General features: G+C 41.2%; 1 protein-coding gene across 4 annotated transcripts in view; it reads right to left on the bottom strand.

The window, feature by feature from the left end:
• Positions 1 to 19,917, bottom strand: part of LONRF2 (LON peptidase N-terminal domain and ring finger 2) — a 90,494-nt gene that overhangs the window by 13,832 nt on the left and 56,745 nt on the right. For 3 of the 4 annotated variants that reach the window (XM_045005884.1, XM_045005877.1, XM_045005864.1), the window contains 7 exons: positions 18,790 to 18,889; positions 18,296 to 18,410; positions 16,236 to 16,357; positions 15,174 to 15,332; positions 12,607 to 12,769; positions 10,010 to 10,159; positions 5,546 to 9,647 (listed from right to left, as the gene is read on the bottom strand). In XM_045005884.1, coding sequence (XP_044861819.1) covers positions 9,489 to 9,647; positions 10,010 to 10,159; positions 12,607 to 12,769; positions 15,174 to 15,332; positions 16,236 to 16,357; positions 18,296 to 18,410; positions 18,790 to 18,889 — 968 coding nt within the window. In that variant the 3' untranslated portion in view covers positions 5,546 to 9,488. Of the gene's footprint in view, positions 1 to 5,545; positions 9,648 to 10,009; positions 10,160 to 12,606; positions 12,770 to 15,173; positions 15,333 to 16,235; positions 16,358 to 18,295; positions 18,411 to 18,789; positions 18,890 to 19,917 lie in introns of those variants that run through there. The other variant, XR_006576992.1, reaches the window with a different exon arrangement.

Here is a 19,917-nt window from a genome sequence, read left to right on the forward strand (position 1 = left end):
ACGTTGGGCATTGATACTTTCTGCACACACATATGAAATCAAATATCGGAAATCCACTCTGCACGGCAATGCAGATGGCCTCTCAAGGTTGCCTTTACCGGTCAAACATCAAGATAGTGCCCAAAAGGAAATCTTCTACTTTGAACAGGTAGAGAATACACCCATCACTGCTACTCAGATAAAGAAGGCAACCCGTGTTGACCCAGTATTATCCCAAGTTATGGACCTGGTGATGCATGGAAAATCTCGACAAACCTCTCCGGTCTCACCCGACCTTGTTCCCTACATGTCCAGGCGGACGGAGTTATTGGTCCAATCTGGTTGTTTGTTGTGGGGGAGGCGTGTCATTATTCCACCACCCCTGAGATCACAGATGTTAGAACAGCTACATTCCGGTCACTGTGGAATAGTGCGCATGAAGGAAATTGCACGAAGCTATTTTTGGTGGCCTAGATTGGACAGTGCTATTGAAGAGAAGGCAAAAGCTTGTATGTCATGTCAGAGTGTAAGAAATGCACCCCAGTGGGCACCCCTACACCCATGGGACTGGCCTGAAAACCCGTGGCAACGTATTCACGTTGACTTTGCTGGCCCCCTTGAAGGAAGCATGTTCTTGGTGGCAGTAGATGCCCATTCTAAATGGCCAGAAGTCTCTATAATGCAGTCCACTACTGCAGAGAGTACTATCCAAAAACTACGAGGACTCTTTAGTCGTTTTGGTCTATCAAGTAATCAGACGGGCACCCAGAGCAAAAGACCAAACCTTTAGCCCAGGGCAGCCAGTTTTGGCTCGGAATTATACTTCCAGAGCTAAATGGGTCCCGGCCACAGTCATCACTCAAACAGGACCTGTGTTTCCTATACAGTCCGGACTGCAGAGAATCTTACCTGGCGGCGACATGTAGATCAGCTGTTGCCAGGTCATGCCAGTCTTCAGGACCCATCTGCAGTTGAGGGGTCTGATTTCACCCCTCCTGGTGAGACACCGAATCATGAGTCACCTGTTCCTGACTGTTCTCCTCCATTACTGCCGGCAGCTGAGATACCCCTTTGCCCAGCACGAGCTGATACCACCTCCTCACCTATTCGTGCTGCGGACCCTGAGCCCCTAGTACTTTTGGGTGCAACAACACCAGAAGTTCGCCGTAATCCACCTAGAGACAGAAGGCCTCCTCATCGGCTGGATCTTTAGTTAGGGCGAACCCACGGTTATGGGGCAAAATAATCCCCAGGGTTTAGCCGGGAATGGAGGCAGTCTACCCTCCTTCTCTAGTTTAGTGTGTGTTTTATTTAGGGGATGTTCTTATTAGGGGGGGAGGAATATGTTGTGTATTTGGTTGTCATGGGTTTTGTTACTATGGCAACTGAGTTAGACTATTAAGGGATAGCTCAGCCGGTTTCAACCGGCTGAGTGAGCTCTCTGTTTCTGTAAATAAAATGGAGGTTTTGGTTAGCTGTCTGCTCTCTGGCCTCAAGTGATTGCTTCCTACACCGGCTGCCCCTAGGACATAACACAGACAATGTAGCTCCAATAGGAAGATGTTGCTATGCATCTGAACAAATGAAGAATGAGTCACATTTAAAGGTGAAGTTATTTCCCCTCTATAATGTATTCAAGTTTCATTTATCAAGCTCATTCAGAGAGCAAAATGCCAGACCATCCTCTGAGTGAATTTTGATTTAGAGATAATACAATCCACACACACAGAACAAGTCCAATAAAAAAGCCACACCCAAGCTGTTAAACCTGTACGAAGAAATTGTTCCATGAATGTAAAAGTGCTGCCATTGAGAGAAGTGATTCACAACTAATCTACTCAAATCGCCTTTTACAGTGCATAGATTATAAATCTTCTCACATTTGTTATTCTAGTTTACTCACTTGTTTTATACTCCAATGGTTCATAATGAGCAACAGTGAGTATTCAGCACTCCTGTTCCAAAGTGTAAGCTGTGCTGGACAGTAGCAATTGCCCACTGGTAAAATGGAGTTTCTGTTCCTGACTGAGTGAAGGTAACAAGCATGATAACTTTTAGCCACCGCTGCAGTTTTCAGTCCGTGGGAAGCATCATGGAAGATTGAGAGAACTGGAGAAAGCTCTTAGCTTTTCCTTTTTGGGCCACACAACAGCCTTAGCAGAGAAAAGGCTGCAAGAAAAACCTCTTGCTACGGTGAGAGATTTATTGGTTGTGTGCAGCTTTTTCCCCAGCTGCCACACAAAGTAATTGTGGGTATGATTTTAGCTGTGAAAGGTGCAGTCAGAGATCCTTGTCTGGCTCATTTAATTGCCTCTGTGCTGGGACTGTAGAGATTTTGGAAATCATCTTTAGTGTGTTAAAGCAGCATTGTTTTAATATACTTACATATAGATGTAATTACTTGAACAAGTGATCTTTACTTTCACTCTACAGGAGCACTACCACAACTGAAGCTCAATTGCTTAAGTACTCACAGAAAACATATAAAGGAAGCACAAACCTGGCTGAAATCAGCTTTTTTTTTTTTAAATACATATTTCCAGTATTAGGTTAGCTATCATGCCTGACATTCCCCTTCATGGCAAGAGCGACTGAGATATTCCACAGTCTATCAATATTTTCCTCTAACCCTCAAAATTGCATTTATATATTTTCTGCATAGCTCCTTGGCAGAAAAACAAAAGCCAGTATGAGCAGAGAATACATCCTGACATTTTTGTAAGGTACATCTACTGACCATTTCAAACCAAAGAATAGGTGTGGGTGGCTGCAGTGTCTCAACTATGAATGTTAAGAGTCAATAAACCAGTTCAATATTTGAGGGGAGAAAACTAATTTGAAAATTTAATTATAAACCAGTCAGGTTCGGTTTAAAAATCAGCAATCCAAGCTCCCTATGCTGGAATTTCTGAAACAGAGAAGGTAACTATGTAACCTCCATCCTTAACCCTGCTCCATTGCCTCCCACTTTTTATTTTATGTATTCATCTCTAACTCCCCCTTTTCTTCTGGTCTCATGTTCTTTACTATCCTCCCACCCCATCAGCACTGCCTCTTCCCATTCACAACTCTCTCACTGTTACTTCCTTCTCCGTAGCTGGCTACATGTCCGAACCTTGTCCTTTTCCAGATGCCACAACTCTTGCCTAATGTAGATGAGGCACTTTCCACTGCCATGTCATGGCACCCCTGAAGTACTTCAGGAGCTTGTCCCAGAGTGAGTAATTAGATCAGAGATCTATGGTTTGGGGTTATTAAGAAAATGAAAACCAGTCCCTAATGACCATTTTAAAGGAGGCCAAACTCATGGCTAAAATAGCCAATTGGTCAACTGGACAGCAACTGTCTCTGTTCAGAAGCACTATTTAGTGTACAGTAATGCTAGAATTTTTTGAGGCCTCTGCCATTCTTGGTGGATAGTGTGCTGTGGTCTAGCCATTGCCAGTCATTCTTATACCATGCTACCAAGAAAAATGGAAGGCTGCTCCCTGAGATATCTGGGCCTAAAATAAACTGATTTCTGTCTTGGCCAGGTTTGTCAGTGGAGGAGTGGGTAGCTGAATTGTCATTTTCCCCCCACCCCTGCTAGAAGCTTAGGAGATAACCTAGGGTTGGAAGGCCAGCAAAATGGCTAAGGAGTGAAAGGCATCAGATAACTGACACAGGTTAGACTCCCCCAAGCACAGGCTAAGTAGAAAGAGCTGGACCTATAAAAAAAAAGGTGGAGAAAACTTTTGAGGATCTGATACTTTCACTGTGGTATCTGATAGCATGGGAGTCAGTGCAGCATATAACTGCAGATAGAGCAGCTGCTGAGAGCGAGAGAAGAGGGGATTTTGGATGCGGTGTGATGCCTCAGTAATGGCATTGACTGGCCAAGAAAGGAACTACATTACACTTGTATGCTGACAAGATGCAGTTGAGAGGGGAAAAAGAAATAAAAACAAACAAACAAAAGGATGCTCAAGACACTAGGAAGGTTTCAGAGAACCTGGGATGGAAAAAAAAAAGAGGAATAATAGATAGTCTTTAAGGTGCCATTGGACTAAAATTTATTTCGGCATAAGCTTTTGTGGGTAAAACACCCACTTCTTCAGAGGCATGGAGTGAAAATTACAGATACAGGCATACATATATAGTGGCACATGTAAGGTAACTCCCTTCTCTTCATGTGCCACTATATATTTATGCCTGTATCTGTAATTTTCACTCCATGCCTCTGAAGAAGTGGGGTTTTTACCCACGAATTACCCAAATAAGTCTGTTAGTCTTTAAGGTGCCACCAGACTCTTTATTGTTTCTGTGGCTACAGATTAACATGGCTACTCCTCTGATACTTAGTGGATAGTCCTGCATCTTAGAAAGCTTCTGGTTTAGCCTCTCTTTAGAAAGGAGACAGCTTCACAGTGGTCATAGCTAAGGCTGTGAGTCTGTCATGGAGGTCACTGATCCCGTGACTTTCTGGGACCTTTGTGATTTCTGCAGCGGCTGGTGCAGCTGACCTAGGGGCCACCTGAGCAGCTCGGGCAGCTCCTGAGCCAGCTGCTGCTGGGGCAGGCTTGGGCCACCGTGCCCCCACCCCAGCAGGAGTGAGTGTGGGAGGAGGCTCCGGGCTGAGACAGGGGGTTGGGGTGCGGGAGGGGGTGAGGGCTCCGGGCAGCACTTACCTTGGTTGGGGGCTCTATGGAAGCAGCAATATGTCCCTCTGCGCGCTGCCTCCCCCTGCAGGCACCACCCTCGCTTCGCCCATTGGCCATGGTTCCCGGCCAATGGGAGCTGTGGAGGTGGAACTTAGGTGGAGGCATGCTGCCCCCATCCCAAGAGCAGGAGGACATGTTGCTGCTTCCAGGGAGCCTGCCAGCCCCTATCCCCAACAGAAGCGGGAGTTACCCACCCCCTTTACCACCCACGGCACCCCTGGGCTGGCCCCAGACCACTGAACTTTTAGTTAGGGGTATATATTACAAGTCATGCACAGGTCACGGGCCGTGAATTTTTGTTTACTGCCCGTGACTTTTATTAAAAATACCCATGACTAAAACATAGCCTTAGTCATAGCTACTGAAGAGCGAGAGAGACTCCTACAGCTTTAAAGCAGATCTCATAAGGGATCAACTGGGAAAAGACATGCTTAAGTCCCAGAAAAGACTGCAAAGAGGAAGAGAAAAAAGGAAACCCGAGAGTACCTTTTGATACAGGAAGTGCAATACATTCTTCCACCATCCTTTCACTTGTGATCTATAATCACCAGGACCTCTTACAAAGAGCTTCAGCCTTCCAACAGTAGTTTGACGACCCCAATTAAATAAAAATTCCAACCCCTACTCCACATCATGTTAAAGAAGCATTCTTGGGAAAACACTCATGTGTTGTCTGAGTGGTCTGCCCCAAGACAGATTTACAGACAATTAAGGTGTTTAAAATTACAAGAAGTGCTAACGGAAACTGATTACAAGGGCCTACAGCCCTAAATCCAAACTAACAGCAATAGATTCACACATGCACACTTCCAAGTAACCATAACATTTCAAATAGGATGGGTTTTTGTTAAAAAACAACACACTGCTAAATGTGATCTGTTTATTCAAAATGTCACATAAAATTAAATACATTTCCCATGAACATTGCAAATATACATTAAATGAACATTGCAATTTTTAAAAAAAAGTTTGGCTTTGCTTATGCAACAAGTACCAAATGTGGTTAGAACATGGACTTGTCCTGAATTTACTAAATACAAAATGGCAGTTTAATTTATATTTATACATATGTACATACAGTTTCATAACTAGCTTTAAAACAGTAAAAAAAATTGTTTCAAGTTTATCTACATTACGCATACTTGTTTTAATCTGGTCACAAGCCCCAGATGAGATTTTGTTATTGATACAATCATCTCACAACTGCAAATTTAAGGCGCTACCAAATACCAATTCCACCAGTGTGAAAGGTAATATGAACCGTGTACAGCTTTTTGAACAGCTTTATATTTCAGTTTCAAAATGGACTGGAGTATGAGAAAGGGAAGCAGTAAGAAACTGAACTGACCATCAGCATGTTAGAAATCCAAAGCAGTCGATTAAATGAAACACAGACTGGACATGTTAAAATACAGTAGATAACAAAGGCCTTGATGGCAAACAATTTACATGCTTCTTGAAAGGTGAAGCTACAAAATATTTTTTGAAGTCTTACAGGTGACTCACAAGGGAAAAAAGTTAGATTTGGACATTTTTGTTTCTTTATGATGTATAAAGGATCTCTCCAAAGTGGAGACTTTTCTACTACATTGCCCACGCTAGGAAATAAGTACGAAAGAAGTAGTGTGTTAAAGGGCAGCGAAACACCTGTCTTTTCCAGCTGCTTAGCTCATGGTTTCAATACTGTACCATGGAGACAAGAACTAAGTAAAGATGTAAGATAGCTGCAATAAGGACATTGGCCTCTAATCCAGAGAAGAGGCAACTGGCTCCTCCATCTATTTGCTGCTGCACAAACCACGACAGGAGAACTTGACAGGAATAAAACACGCACTAGAGACTCTGTATGTGCCCATGAATAGGGATTCTCTTTAGCTTTGCTATATGATCCAGTATTTGATGTTTTGGAAGAAACAGTGAGTTTGGGTTGTTAGTTTAACATCTGCATACAGATACTGACTTTCATATTATTTATCCAAAATGTTAGTCACTTAAGTGTTTAAAAAGAAATATTAATTATTCATATTAACGTAACACCCAGGAGCCCCAGTCATGGACCCGGACCCCATTGTGCTAGAAATAGTTTAAAACTCACCAAAAATTCTGTTGCTCAGCTTTCACTCAAGTGATGACATTTCATTAGTTATCCTGGCATCCTTAGACTAATGTAATTTAATGCAAAAAAGCTAATTAAACAAAAAAAGGAAGACAATCTTAAGTCTTCTTTATTGCTGTTCTATGATGTATTAAAAGTAACACTTGGTTTTGTAGTGTCACTTTTAAAAGTACTTAAAGGACAGACATCTTAAATCACTGGCTTTTGCAAAGAGGAGAAATTCACATTGCCTTCAGTAATTAGAATTCAGGAGACAGCAACTAACATTTCAATTCTACAAGGAGGCATAACTGTGTAAGGTTACGCTTGCATGCAACACTGTGCAGGTGCAAGGCCTAGGATTGTATGATTCTGTCAATGTCCCTTTGCAGCCAAAACATTAAAACTCAATGCATGAACAGACAAGGAGAGAGAAATGGACAAGACAAAGACAGAGCAAGGACAATGATGACAAGAGTGGCATACAGAACAAAAAACAATGTGAAAAGTTCACAAAGAATTCATTTTCCCAACTGAAAATGAGTTGGGTTGCCAAACTCTGAAGGTGAACTATCTAAAGTGCTGGTAGTCTAAAATGGGTTAGCTGGAAAAACACTGGGATGAAGTATGAGAGTTACTAATGCATGGATGGAGGGGGAAGTGCCCCAAAAGACTTCAAGCTGTTTCGTTTGCAGCTTTGGGGCTTGGATGCCTTCTCAGAATCTCATACAGCTTTTACTTTTAGTACTCTTATGACAGTAGCAGAACTGCAGCAAGGCTATTGTGGAGATTACAACATCATTGGTTGTAAGTTATGCACTTCACAATTCAAAGGATAAATTACAAATCACTAACTAGAAAAGGTGTGGTCAAGGTAGAGGCAATTACAGTACATTCAGAGCAGGTTACAGAAACCACTTCTGGTAACGGTTTGCGGAAAGAAAAGTTAACTAGATCACTGGTTTTCAACCTGTGGTACGTGGACCCCTGCAGATCCACAGACTGTGTCTAAGATTTCCAAAGGGGTCCACACCTCCATTTGAAGTTTTGTAGGTGACCTCAAATGAAAAAAGTCTGAAAACCACTGCACTAGATACTTTAGTTTCCCAGACCACAAAGGTTGTAATTACAGTATCCAAGAAAGCAGGCAATACATGTTAATGCATTTGTTTATGCAGTTTTCTTCCAGAACTCATGTGCAAATTTTTAATATACATCTTCATGGACCAAAAAACAAACCAAAACAAAAAAAAAAGATTCAAAGCAAACTAAAAACTAGGCACTTTAAACATGTAGATAAGACACCATTTTTATCATACCAGAGTGTTGCACATGAACAAGTGTCTCTAAAAGCATCTTGCTATACTTTGAGCACAGAGATTCTGGCTAACTTTTCATGTTGGTAAAATTACTTCTACTTATAGGAAGCTACACAATTAAATTAGTAACACTGTTCATTATTTCAGTCACTCTTTAGAAAATTAAGTAGTTTGACTAACCAGCAACATATTCAATAGCTATCAAAGAAAGATATTAACAAAGCCAATATATTAAAAAACCAAGACAAACAAATGAAGATGACACCTACACTTAAGCTTGCATTGAGACTTGCCTTTTGTTAGAGTTCAGTTTGGACCTCCTTTTATGATGTCATCACAGACCAAGGTTCTCACCATGTGCAGCACTTGTGATATAAAACACAACACTAACTTTTAAACTCAAAGTTCTAACAAATACTCGTTCTAATGTAACATTAGCTTGGCACATCATTTGAAGGTGGGAAGGGAAATGGAATCTTCCCCAATGCTTATCCTAGTCAAGTTTACTTTAAGAACACGTCAGCTGAGTACTACAGCATGCTTTCCCAGAATTTGGAGTGAAATCGCTATTTTCACAACAGCCTTTGACTAGTTTCATGTTTTAGGGAATTTGTTTTGTTTGTGTTTAGTGATAACAGACCAGCTGGGATTACTTTGATTTTCTAAAAATAAATGCACGCCTTTGACATTTGATATACTCATTCCACTACAACATGCAAAATCACAACACAAGGAATTACTTAAGGCTATCAAATTGCTGTTCAGTAGCTACTACTCTTTCCGACACACAGCTGTGCCCATGTAAATACTATGCTCCTGGACAATCTCCAAAACCTTAATCTTGAAAACTGTTTTATAGACCAATATTTCTTGAACGAGTAGATCAAAGTGCAGAGAGAATCTACCAACTCATTAAGAGAGCATCCTGTCAGCTATGCACTTTGTTCACAGGGAAAGTTGAGTTTCCCTTCTGCTGACCATCTCAGGAAAATTGTAATAAATCCATCTTCAGTCTGTGATCCATAGAAGGGAAAATAATTCTCTGCAAAGTGTAAATCCAAACTGCACATAGGCCATTTGTGGTGTTCTAGTACTTTAAATTCAGTCTCTCACAGGCTAGAAACATCAACTCTTGATTAGGAATAGTACTTCAAAGTAGTTATCCACAACTATCAACTACATTGTAATTGTAGCACAACTTCATAGGGGCTCAGATTTCACTAGGACGACAGGCACAGAGTGCTTATTAATTACAGAGTAGAGTGCAAAGTTTGGTGAACATCCAGAATAGCAAATGTCAGACACAACCAGAAAGAACTGTTCATCTCTGCATGACGGTTTTTAAAAACATATCTACCAACGTACAGTCAGTGCCTGTTCACAGGTAAGTGCATGTCATCTGGGTCTCTTGCGTGTTACAAATATTAGTACACGTCTGATGGCAATAAGACGATCTTTAAGGGAAGTCATAGCAAGTATAGCCAGCTGAGCCCTGTTTTCTAATGGCAACACTGCCAATAGCCACCAGTACCAGGCTGGGCCACTGGGGTTACTCTGCAAGAGAAAAAAAAAAACCTGTTTACAGATTACAGGTTAGTGTTAGCAATCTTCCCTCCCGTTTTTCCTCTATTTTAGTAGATACAACTAATGTCCATCTATATATTGGGGGTTTCTTGAGCTCTACACCAACTTCAAATGTTTCCTCTTTGTGCAATGAAGTAGCAATGACATCTTCAGAAGCCAAAACCACAGGGAGTAGTTGGCAAAGTTTTTCCAACCTTGATTCTAGTGAACTAGAACTGGGTAAACATCAATAAGCTGAATGTGTGTGAGACACAACAGACCCTTCTCTATCAGATATTTGACTGGGAGCCCCATAGATCTAGGGTGGTAGTGCACGTTTAGGAAATATTTACCTGTGGCTCCGATTCTTTTCCTGGCATTGATCCAAAATGATTGAGAATTTGTGCTTTCATGTTGTCTTTAAGGGAAGTAAACCAGGCAACAGCTTGATCATAAACCGAATCATGAAGACGGACAAGTTCTTCATACTCTGCTCCCTCCACCTTACCAAGAAAAAGAGGATATAAAAATCAGATTCATTTCATATTCTGTAAGGAATAGGGAACCAATTTAAACCCAATTATGGGTAACAGCAACAACTGCTCCTTACTAAGGGATGGTTATGCCACTTAAAGTGGATCTCTCCAGCTAGCAAAGTGGTGCATAAGTCTCATGCATCCCAAACTCATGCCAGTTTGGTTTTTTGATCTCTCCTACAGAAGTTTTAGGTCCTTTTAGCTGTAGGGATATTAAAGAAGGTACTAACAGTGATTCCCTCAAGTGACAGTGACCCCCCAGGTTCACCAAGTACAAAAATATTTTAAGTTCTTATGTTAAAACTTGTAAGCTCCTGTCTGCAGAAAACACTGATTGTATCTGTCCTGTGAAAGATACTCTATTACTATGTAAAACTTACAAACAAGTTAATTGACTTTGTTCTTGAAGTAAACACTATGCTAGCCTTAAGCTGTAATTGATACAATGTAAACAAACAGACTCCCACCCTCTGTGATTACAGGGCCGGGAATCTCATAGGAATTAACACACCCCAAAAGTGGTGGAGACAGTAAATTAAAATATGGTTAAGATATGGAATGTATGTTGATGAATGTTTGATGTACGTGAATGGTTAGGGAGGTGCCAGCCTGGAAAGGATCCATCGGCCGAAGAATGTGTCAAGTGCATTCAGACAACCCCCGGAGGGTAAACCACCAGACAACCCCCGGAGGGTAAACTGGGATCCACCCCAAACACCTGGAAGGAATGTGCCACTTTAAACAGTGTGGAGCCACCAGGAATGTGCCATCTGCTAATTGAGCCAACCACAGCAGGATGAAACAGTCCCATAGACTAACATAGGAATTAATTCCTATAAAAATGGACTCTAAAAACTGAGGACTTTGAGTCTATGGTTCTGCTGCCAGCCTCCAGGCGCATCAGGTGCATCTGATACAGACTCGGCTCCATCCTCATGACCAAGATACCTGGCCAATAACTTGGCATGAGCAACATCTAGGCTGGTAACTACAACACCTATACAGAACCTGAATGAATGATTGTGTGAATGAAAGTGAGTGTGAATGAAAGTGAGTGTGTGTGTGTAAGGAATAAGTAGTGATAGGAATAAGTAGTAAAACGTTGTTTGCTTTACTATTATATTTGCAATAAATGTGGCATCTTTGCCTTATCCCTTTCAATAAGATCCTGCTGGTTTTTATTATATTGGTATAACACAGCAACCAAGTCATAAGTATTGCTATTCGAGTCTTCAGTTGATTAGGACTTCCTCTGATTGAGAATGAGGAGCCCTCCTCCTAGGGCTTCTGCATTAAGGGGATTCTACTAAATAGTAGCGTTGTTTTCAAATACAGTAGAAGTGGTACTCAGGTCAAGGGAGTAGTGGAAGGATGGCAGGGAGAAACAAAACAAGTAAGTGAGACTGACTTCCCAGTACCAGGGATGGTATTAACGAGGTTTCTGCCAACATACACAAACATTTGATCTGACTATACACTTCACCTTCACTCAGTGGAGACCCTGAGCGGTAACATGGGATATTAGACTACTTTAACCTTGGAGACACATTTTATCCCCATTCTCTCTTTTTCTGTGTGTGTGTTGGCAATTGAACCACACAGCATAAATTGGGAGAACCCTCCTAGAAATTAACAGGCTTGCAGTTAGCTGTGAAAGTCTCTGCTTGGGAACCGTGTGACCTGACTGGACTTTGCTAATGCCATCCACTGGCCTGAACTCTCCAATGAGCGCACTGTGAAGCGGTATCACTGTTTTACTGGCACTCATTTGAGAAATCCAGCATAACACTAGACATTATGCAGGCCATTCTGGTTTTGGCCAATAAATTCCATCACATGATTTTGCTAAATTTTAGAAAAAAAGTTATTTTAAATTGGCAAATTTCCTTAGATGCCATGCATACACAAGCATTTGAGTAACAAAATGTATTAGTACCAAGTTCTCTTCTTTAAAATGAATTCTACCTTTAAAAAACAAAAAACAACCCCCCCCCCGCTTTTCTATTCAGAGGTCAGAGATCATCTGTGGGAGCTAGAAACAGATACTGTGTATCAATGCAAAGTATGGAATCCTAAGCACTTAAATAAAACTTAGACGTGTGTGTCTTTAGAAGGGTCTTGAACCAGTGTCATTTTTAACTGCTACTGTAGAACCTGATACAACCTATCTTTTCAAGTATCAAAGGTTTGAAAGCTACCCTGAGATTTGATGATGACATAAATACCACTGGCAGAGATGATTAAACTACAGAAAGCTAGTGACACAGTCAGAAAGGCAAAATAATTTATTCCATGGTATCAGAAATAAAGAAAATATGTCTTATGACCATGTAAATAAGTAACTTCAACTTGAGATGTGACAGGGACAGAACATTTAAGTGAACCCAAGGAAACATGAATGCACAAGAGATCACCTTTTTATCTTCAAGATATTCAATGTTCGCAGTGTTATACCCATCTCGTTGACCGTGGTTCAAGACCTTAAACCGACGAACACCAACCGTATCAACAACTGAACGCCCATCAGGAAAAAACTTTACATCCCTGATCTCTAGCATGCAGCCATAATCGGCAAACCTGAAATGATAAAAGGGCACAGAAAATTAGGGAGTCACACTGACAGGTGTATACAAGTTCAGACATTTATAAGCATACTGGACCCGATTCACCACTGTTACATTGATGGAAAAACGAAAGTAACTCCATGATTTTCCAACACAATGATGCTTTTGGTACGAAAGTCTCTCTCTCTCTCACCCCCCCCCCCCATGATTAAAGCAACAGCTTTTTAAAATTAGAATTATTTGTGGGGAAGGAGGGAGGGGCAGGTTTTTAAATTGAGCAGATTTCATGCTGTGAGTTCCTGAATGCTGGGGGCAATTTATGCAGGGTTTTGCAACTATTTTATAAAGAGATAGCTCTATTTCACTGCTGAGGAAGGCATAGTAGTGCCTAGAGAAGATGCTAAAGCTGTGCAAGTGAAGTGAATGTCTTTTATTGCTTCAACACACTTTTACTCCACTTGGGCCTCTGATAAATTTTCCTATTGCTGCTACTACTGGTTCAGCTCCAATCGTGAAGACAATGATGGGACATTTTAGCAAAAACAATCTTAGCACAAGACATTGAAAGTTAATTAACATTCCACTGTAAGCAAGTTCTGATAACTTGCACTCTAAGAAGATTGGGAGTATCACCCACCATGTAGATAATAAATGATGCACTCCAAGGGGATTACTACTCCTCTCCCTCTCTCTTTATTTCTGGTTGGGTGGGGAGGAAGAGAAGGAAAAGAAGTTGCCACCAGTACTTACAGAGGAAATCAGGGAGAGAAAACCTTAGTTGCTGTTATTACTACAGCTGGTCTCTGCTGGGTGAGAGATACCAACCAGAGACTCCCCACCCACCAGCTGCCAGTGCCACCTGCAACTGGAAGAGCAACCAGGAAGAGGTATTTTGTCAGGAAAGTCCTCTCCTGTTCTAGAGAAACTCCATGTAACTGGGTTGCACACTACACCCGTTTAGAAGAAGGCAACTGGAGCTAAAATCATGCATTAAAATTCAGGCTAATTACTGCTGAGTCATGATGGCAGGTGGGTCCAGTAGCTCCAGTGTGAATACATTATTTGTAGTACCTAGGGACACTGACCAAGATTGAGACCATGTGCGCCAGGCACTGTACAAGTCAGGAGGTAAGCTCTTCAGAGCAGGGATTGTCTCTCTTCTAATAGCAAGGTAACGGGAGTGTCTGTGCCAGAAAGAATTAAGCCAGAGGTGTTCTTACCGATAAATCCTAAGAACAGCCACACTTGAGAAACAGCTTAAGTTGATGTTTACACTGTGTTATTTCCATGTTACCAATAAAGCTAAGCCCCCAGAAGGGGGAGGATTTTGGAAACTAACTATTTTGCATGCTCCAAGGACAGAGCAGAGAATCCAGTTATTCTCCAGTTCCTCCCTCTTTCAAAGGAATCAGCAATTCACTGCAAGAGTCCACTGTACATGCTCACAGCTACACCATGCCATCAGGGGAAACAGAACCTCCACGACCTCTTTAGGATTCTTTGATTCCTACAAATGCAAAGCTCGTATCTAGTGTCCTCATCCACCAAGCATGTAATTCTCACTCAAAGAGCCTAATTTTCCACTTCAAACACCTACTGTATGTCCAGCTTTATTAACCCAGGATATTCATAAAAGTCTGATTTGAACCCAAAGCTTAGGAGACAGGCAGATGTTTTAGGGTACATCTACACAGGAATAAAAGACTGATGGCATGGCTGTGGCTGGTCTAAGTCAGCTGACGCAGGCTCATGGGCTAAAAGTTGCTGTGTAGACTTCAGCTGCGGCTGGAGGCTGAGCTCTGGGACCCCACCCTCTGAGGATCCCAGTCCCGAACATTTTTCCGCCCCAGAGCCCACACCCCGAGTCTGCTGACCCAGGCCAGCCATGGGCTTTTTATCCCTGTGCAGACATACCCTTACAGAGCAGGCAGACAGAGCAACCCTCACCTTGATTTAGTTAACAGTCTTTACTGGGAACCAAACTGTGCATCAGAAATTGCCATAATGGGCTCTCTGTGGTTCTACTGGCCCCAAACTAGTCATACATAACGTAATAGGAAATAGATGCCATGTGCACGCCAGTCTTTTGACATGTTACTATTTTCTAGTTAAATATAACATAACTATTCCAAAGCATATCCCCGATGAAACACTTTCCAGGAATACATAAAGGCAGTTGGATGGATAGCTAGAGCATAAGTCAACTTTCTGGGTCTAACACTGAGATATTAGAAATCTCAGTAGAAAGGGGATGTTTATAGATTATATAAAAACCTGGCAACAAAACAGTAACATTTGCATCTGCTAGCGTGAGACCTAAAAAGGATCCAACTCATTGTGGAAGACCAACAGTACTATGGTTCTCCACTGGTTTCCAAAAGTCTTACAACAGGGATGTTCTCAGCAAGATTCCTTACCCTTTTAGTTCATCAGCTAAGCACATGCCAAATTGTTTGGTACCAGTTTCCATGCATCTTCTTATCATTAGCCGATACCGAGGTTCAAAGACATGAAGTGGGCAAGGGATGGTAGGGAAGGCCATGGTACACACAAAGATGGGAACATCTTCATTCAAACTGCAAAAATACAAATACTAGGTCAGTCTCCTCCCACATACTGTATTTATTCAGCACAAAATCTCATAGTTGAGGTTTGATTAGAGTGGTTTCTCAGACTCTTTTCTCATAAAATAAGCTCTAGGCCAACAAAAATGTGTTGCTTAAACAGGCACCAGAGAACCCAGGGCTCTCCCAGCTATTATTGTACTCTAGGTACCAATACCTCCATTCTTTGGATTTAATAGAGAACATTCGGAAAATGCAATCACATTCTCAAGCATGTGCATGGAAAAAAGCATCTAATTTGCACATCACCGAGTCTTACAGCTTTTAACTGTAATTTTAAAAAAGATACATTACTGTATACTACATATACTTTAAACATGGCAGGAAAGCAATCCTTATATTCCAAAGTGACGTGGGGTGTTTGTAGAAATTCAGTGGAAATGGGGACTCACAGACAGAGTTAACTTTCAGCCTCTAGTTTTGTAATATACATTCATGTTACTTTCATTTTTCTGTTGTGATTTTTTTATTCAGCTATATGGCAAGTACAAGTAATCATGGATAAAACCACCAATGCACCTACTTATAAGCATGTCCTTCTCCTACTCCTAATCCCCTACTTCCTACTCTCAGGGAAGATGTTTTTATTAGTTCTAAATTATGCGGGTTTTATTCATAGGAAATAAATCACTATATTTATTGCCAAATAAACTTAATATTTTCCATTGATGTTGTGCACCTCTCATATCCAAGCCTAGTTTTTCCTTGATTACTATCTACTACAAACATGCCAGCATGGGAACAGATTAAGTGAACCTTTGAAACCTACTTTCATAAATAAATTAACGGTTTCTTTAGTAATCCGGATCAAAATAAAATTTTACAACATTTAGATACAACAGAAAAACAACTTACTTTGATAACTCCTTCATTTCTTCTTCATAAACTTTCTTTCTTTCGGACAATTCTTCCGGCAAGTAACGAACTATTAGTTCTTCTGTAAGGACAGTCTTTTTATAAGTTCTGCTTGCCAAAAACTATTGAGAAGAGAGTTAAAGTTTAAGTACTAATATTTAATCAGTTCTGTCTAGCCCCCACTCCAAGAGCAAGATAGCTCAAGATGGTTCGCAAACAGTGACAAAACAATGAACGCAGCAGTAGTTCTAATCCTCCTTCCTTTCTCACTCTTTCAAAAATGTAACATTATCTCTAGGATACAAGAGGGGGGAGGGATAGCTCAGTGGTTTGAGCATTGGCCTGCTAAACCCAGGATTGTGAGTTCAATCCTTGAGGAGGCCACTTAGGGATCTGGGGCAAAAATTGGTCCTGCTAGTGAAGGCAGGGGGCTGGACTTGATGACCTTTCAAGGTCCCTTCCAATTCTAGGAGATTGGTATATCTCCAATTATTACTTATTATTACTTGAAGAGCGGACACACTATCCACTTCAGTGCCCATAAACTTCCAGAAGGGCGCATTTGTCATAGGTTCTATAACATATAATAATAATAATAAAAAAATAGGTACTCTTCAGACCTGTGAGAATAACTGACTTGCAATTCACTGGCAGTGCCAAAGAGTTGAAAACAGTTCAGTTAGACTCGAAAATTCCAAAATATTTCAGGTTTGGTTCACCATATCAAAGCGTTGGGAAAAACTTGTATCAGGCCATCTAAAGGAAAAACATTTTGGATAGTCCCTTATTTACCTAGCTGTTAAAGCACTGACCCAGGATGTGGAAAACCCAGGTTCCAATCCCCACTCTAGAACAGGGACTTGAACCTGGGTCTCCACCACTCCCAGGTAAATGCCCCAACCACCAGGATTAGAGAGTATTCTCAGTCTCTTCTGTTGAAGCTATTGCACTCTGTATAAAGTGTTTAAGTATTCACTGGACCAGAGAGAGTGAGCAAATGAGAATGACTATCACCCGGTGGTTAAGGCACTCTCCTGGGAGGGTAGGCACCACTCAGGTTCCAGTCCCTGCTCCAGTGAATATTTAATCATGTATGCAAAGTGCAACAGCTTCAGTAGGAGAGAAGTGGGGAGGGTGCTTTAACCGGGCTAAAGAGTGTAAGTGGTTCACCACCACTTGTAGTTTGGTGAATCTAACGAACAAAAACAAAACATTTATGTTTCAGAAGTGTTGAAACAAAGCTGGTTTGACATTTCTGAATTTCTTCGGACCCTTAACCCTCTGCCTCCACCATTTTGACTGGAACAACTAGCTAAAGCAGACAGGAGTTTGTGAAATGTTTTGGTCTATGCAAATCAGCATTTTTCTGCTAAATATTTTCTGTTTCTCCCTCACCACCACCACCACAGCCCAAAACACTTTTGCTTACCTCTAGTCCTCTTTACTTAGTGTAAAGGACATAATCCCTTTTGACTCTAAAGCTGCCAAGTTATTGCCACCTGAGGAGTCTAAATATTTGGGAATCACATTTCCCGCAGCTGAGCATACATTCTCTACACCAGAATGGCCAGAAGCGTACTTTGTTCCCCAACCCAGTATCTGTAGAGATACTGCAGTGACAGTACGGCCTCTTCAGCATTTTCGGAGTCTTCGTTAGAGACTACAAAAACAATGAAAGCTTATGCCCAAATAATCTGTTAGTCTTTAAGGTGCCACCGGACTCCTCGTTGTTTTTGTGGATACAGACTAACACGGCTACCTCTCTGATATTTGTTAGAGACTGTTCAGACAAAAACTAAAACGCCTCATTTCAATGTGAGAAAGTAAAATGCAAACAATTTTGGTCAGTACTTCCCTTCCCTCCAGCCTGCTCCAGATTATTAATACAGCTTAACAAAGACTAGTGTTTGTATTCAGACTGTCTGGGCAGAGCACAACAAGACTACTATGTTGGCCCTATACTGTTCAGCTGTATGAATGCATGCAAAGAGATTTTGCACAATATGCCAAGATCTTAATAAGAGCTTCTAAACAAATCCCTCACAAATACAAAAACTTACTTCAGAAAGCTTTTCTTTGCAGAGTGGGCAATAGGGGTTATGATCAAGGCAACGCTCGAGGCATTTGAGACAAAACGTATGTCCACAGGGAGTGGAAACAGGCTCGTAGAATAACCTGAACAAGATAGGTGGGACAAAATAAAATTGGTTCTTTATAATTTCCATCCAACACACAAACAATACAGATAGTAATGAGTCACTAAGCCTATCATTTTTAAAGCTATTTCCCCTCTGCACGTCAATCTTATGAGACATTATTATCTCGTCTCTAGCCTAGGATGTAAAAGGGATTTCATTTTTAAAATAAATTCATTATGTTGACATGTTGCAAAAATAATTTCAGCCACTCCACTGATGTTAACATTTATTACATTTTTGCAAAGATGAAACAAAACCTTTAGTTCATGTTAGAATAGCTTCCAGTACAACCCTTCCCTCAAAACCAAATACATTTGGCCTAAAGTTTAGGAAGACTCAGCTCTATGCAGTCATACCTCATGCAGAGGGAACACTCAAAGTCAGATGCATCCACAAGGATTGCTGGTATCTCACGTAATGCAGAGGTGGCAGAGTTTTCAAGTACAGTATCTCCATCTAAGGGAGAAGGACAGCTCTATGTCAAACATTCAGGTAAAGCAGGCACTATGTATTATGGAATCAGAGTAGTGACTCCAGGCTAGTTTTCTACGATGAACCCAGTTTTTGTATCGGTTCTCTATGAACACAAACTCCCCAGCAAAAAAACTCCTTTCCACCTGAAATATTACACATGACCTCCTGCCAGAGGGTAACTTTTCTGAGAGGGTACTGTTGGAGAGCCAAAGTTTGAGACAAGACAAAAAACACTTCAGAGTTGGAAATAGATTTTAATTTTTCAAGAGTTTTTCCATGTTTCAAACAAACAAAAAAAACCCACTCCCAAAACAAGCTTAATTTAAGAACTCCACATTTAACACCCCCTTCTCCCTCTGAAGTCAGGACTATTGCATTTAAGTATTTTTTGGGAAGGCCGGAGGTAAATTTGCTAACACATTTGAATCTAATAACTTGGCTGTTGCAGTAATGTTTTGCGTTCTCAAGGGCAGGCACTCTTTATAGAAGAGTGAAGAGCGTTAAACTTCTAGCACAACCTGCTTTGTTGGCAAGTTCTGTATAGCTGAATTCCTGATTTTCAATAATTTTAAACTTAAAGCACAGCCCAGAGCATTAAGCTCTGTGACTAAACCAAGCCGGCTGAGTGTTTAAGGGCTGACGCCAGAACAGCTGAACTAAGAGACCTTAGTAAATTCACAGGCTCAGCCTAAGTCCCCCAAATCTGCAGACTCCTAAATTCTTGGGTCTTGAGAAACTTACAAATGCTTCAAAACCGAGTGGACAACTCTTGTCTCCCTGTAGACAAGATTTCTACAAGTTTGGACCTATAAGCTCTGTAGCAGTACAAGCTCCATAATGGTTACTCTGGCGCTTACAAGGTCTGATCCTGCAATAAGATCTCTGCAGGCAGATTCCTTCATCTGTGCACAGCTCACTGCCGGATCAACATCTTTGTCCAATAATTTTAACACTGTAGTTCAAAAAGCTTAAGCAGCAGAAAGTCTAGATATACTAAGCAAAAGTTCCAA

Source organism: Mauremys mutica, chromosome 1, assembly GCF_020497125.1.
Source record: "Mauremys mutica isolate MM-2020 ecotype Southern chromosome 1, ASM2049712v1, whole genome shotgun sequence".
Taxonomy (NCBI): Eukaryota; Metazoa; Chordata; order Testudines; family Geoemydidae; genus Mauremys; species Mauremys mutica.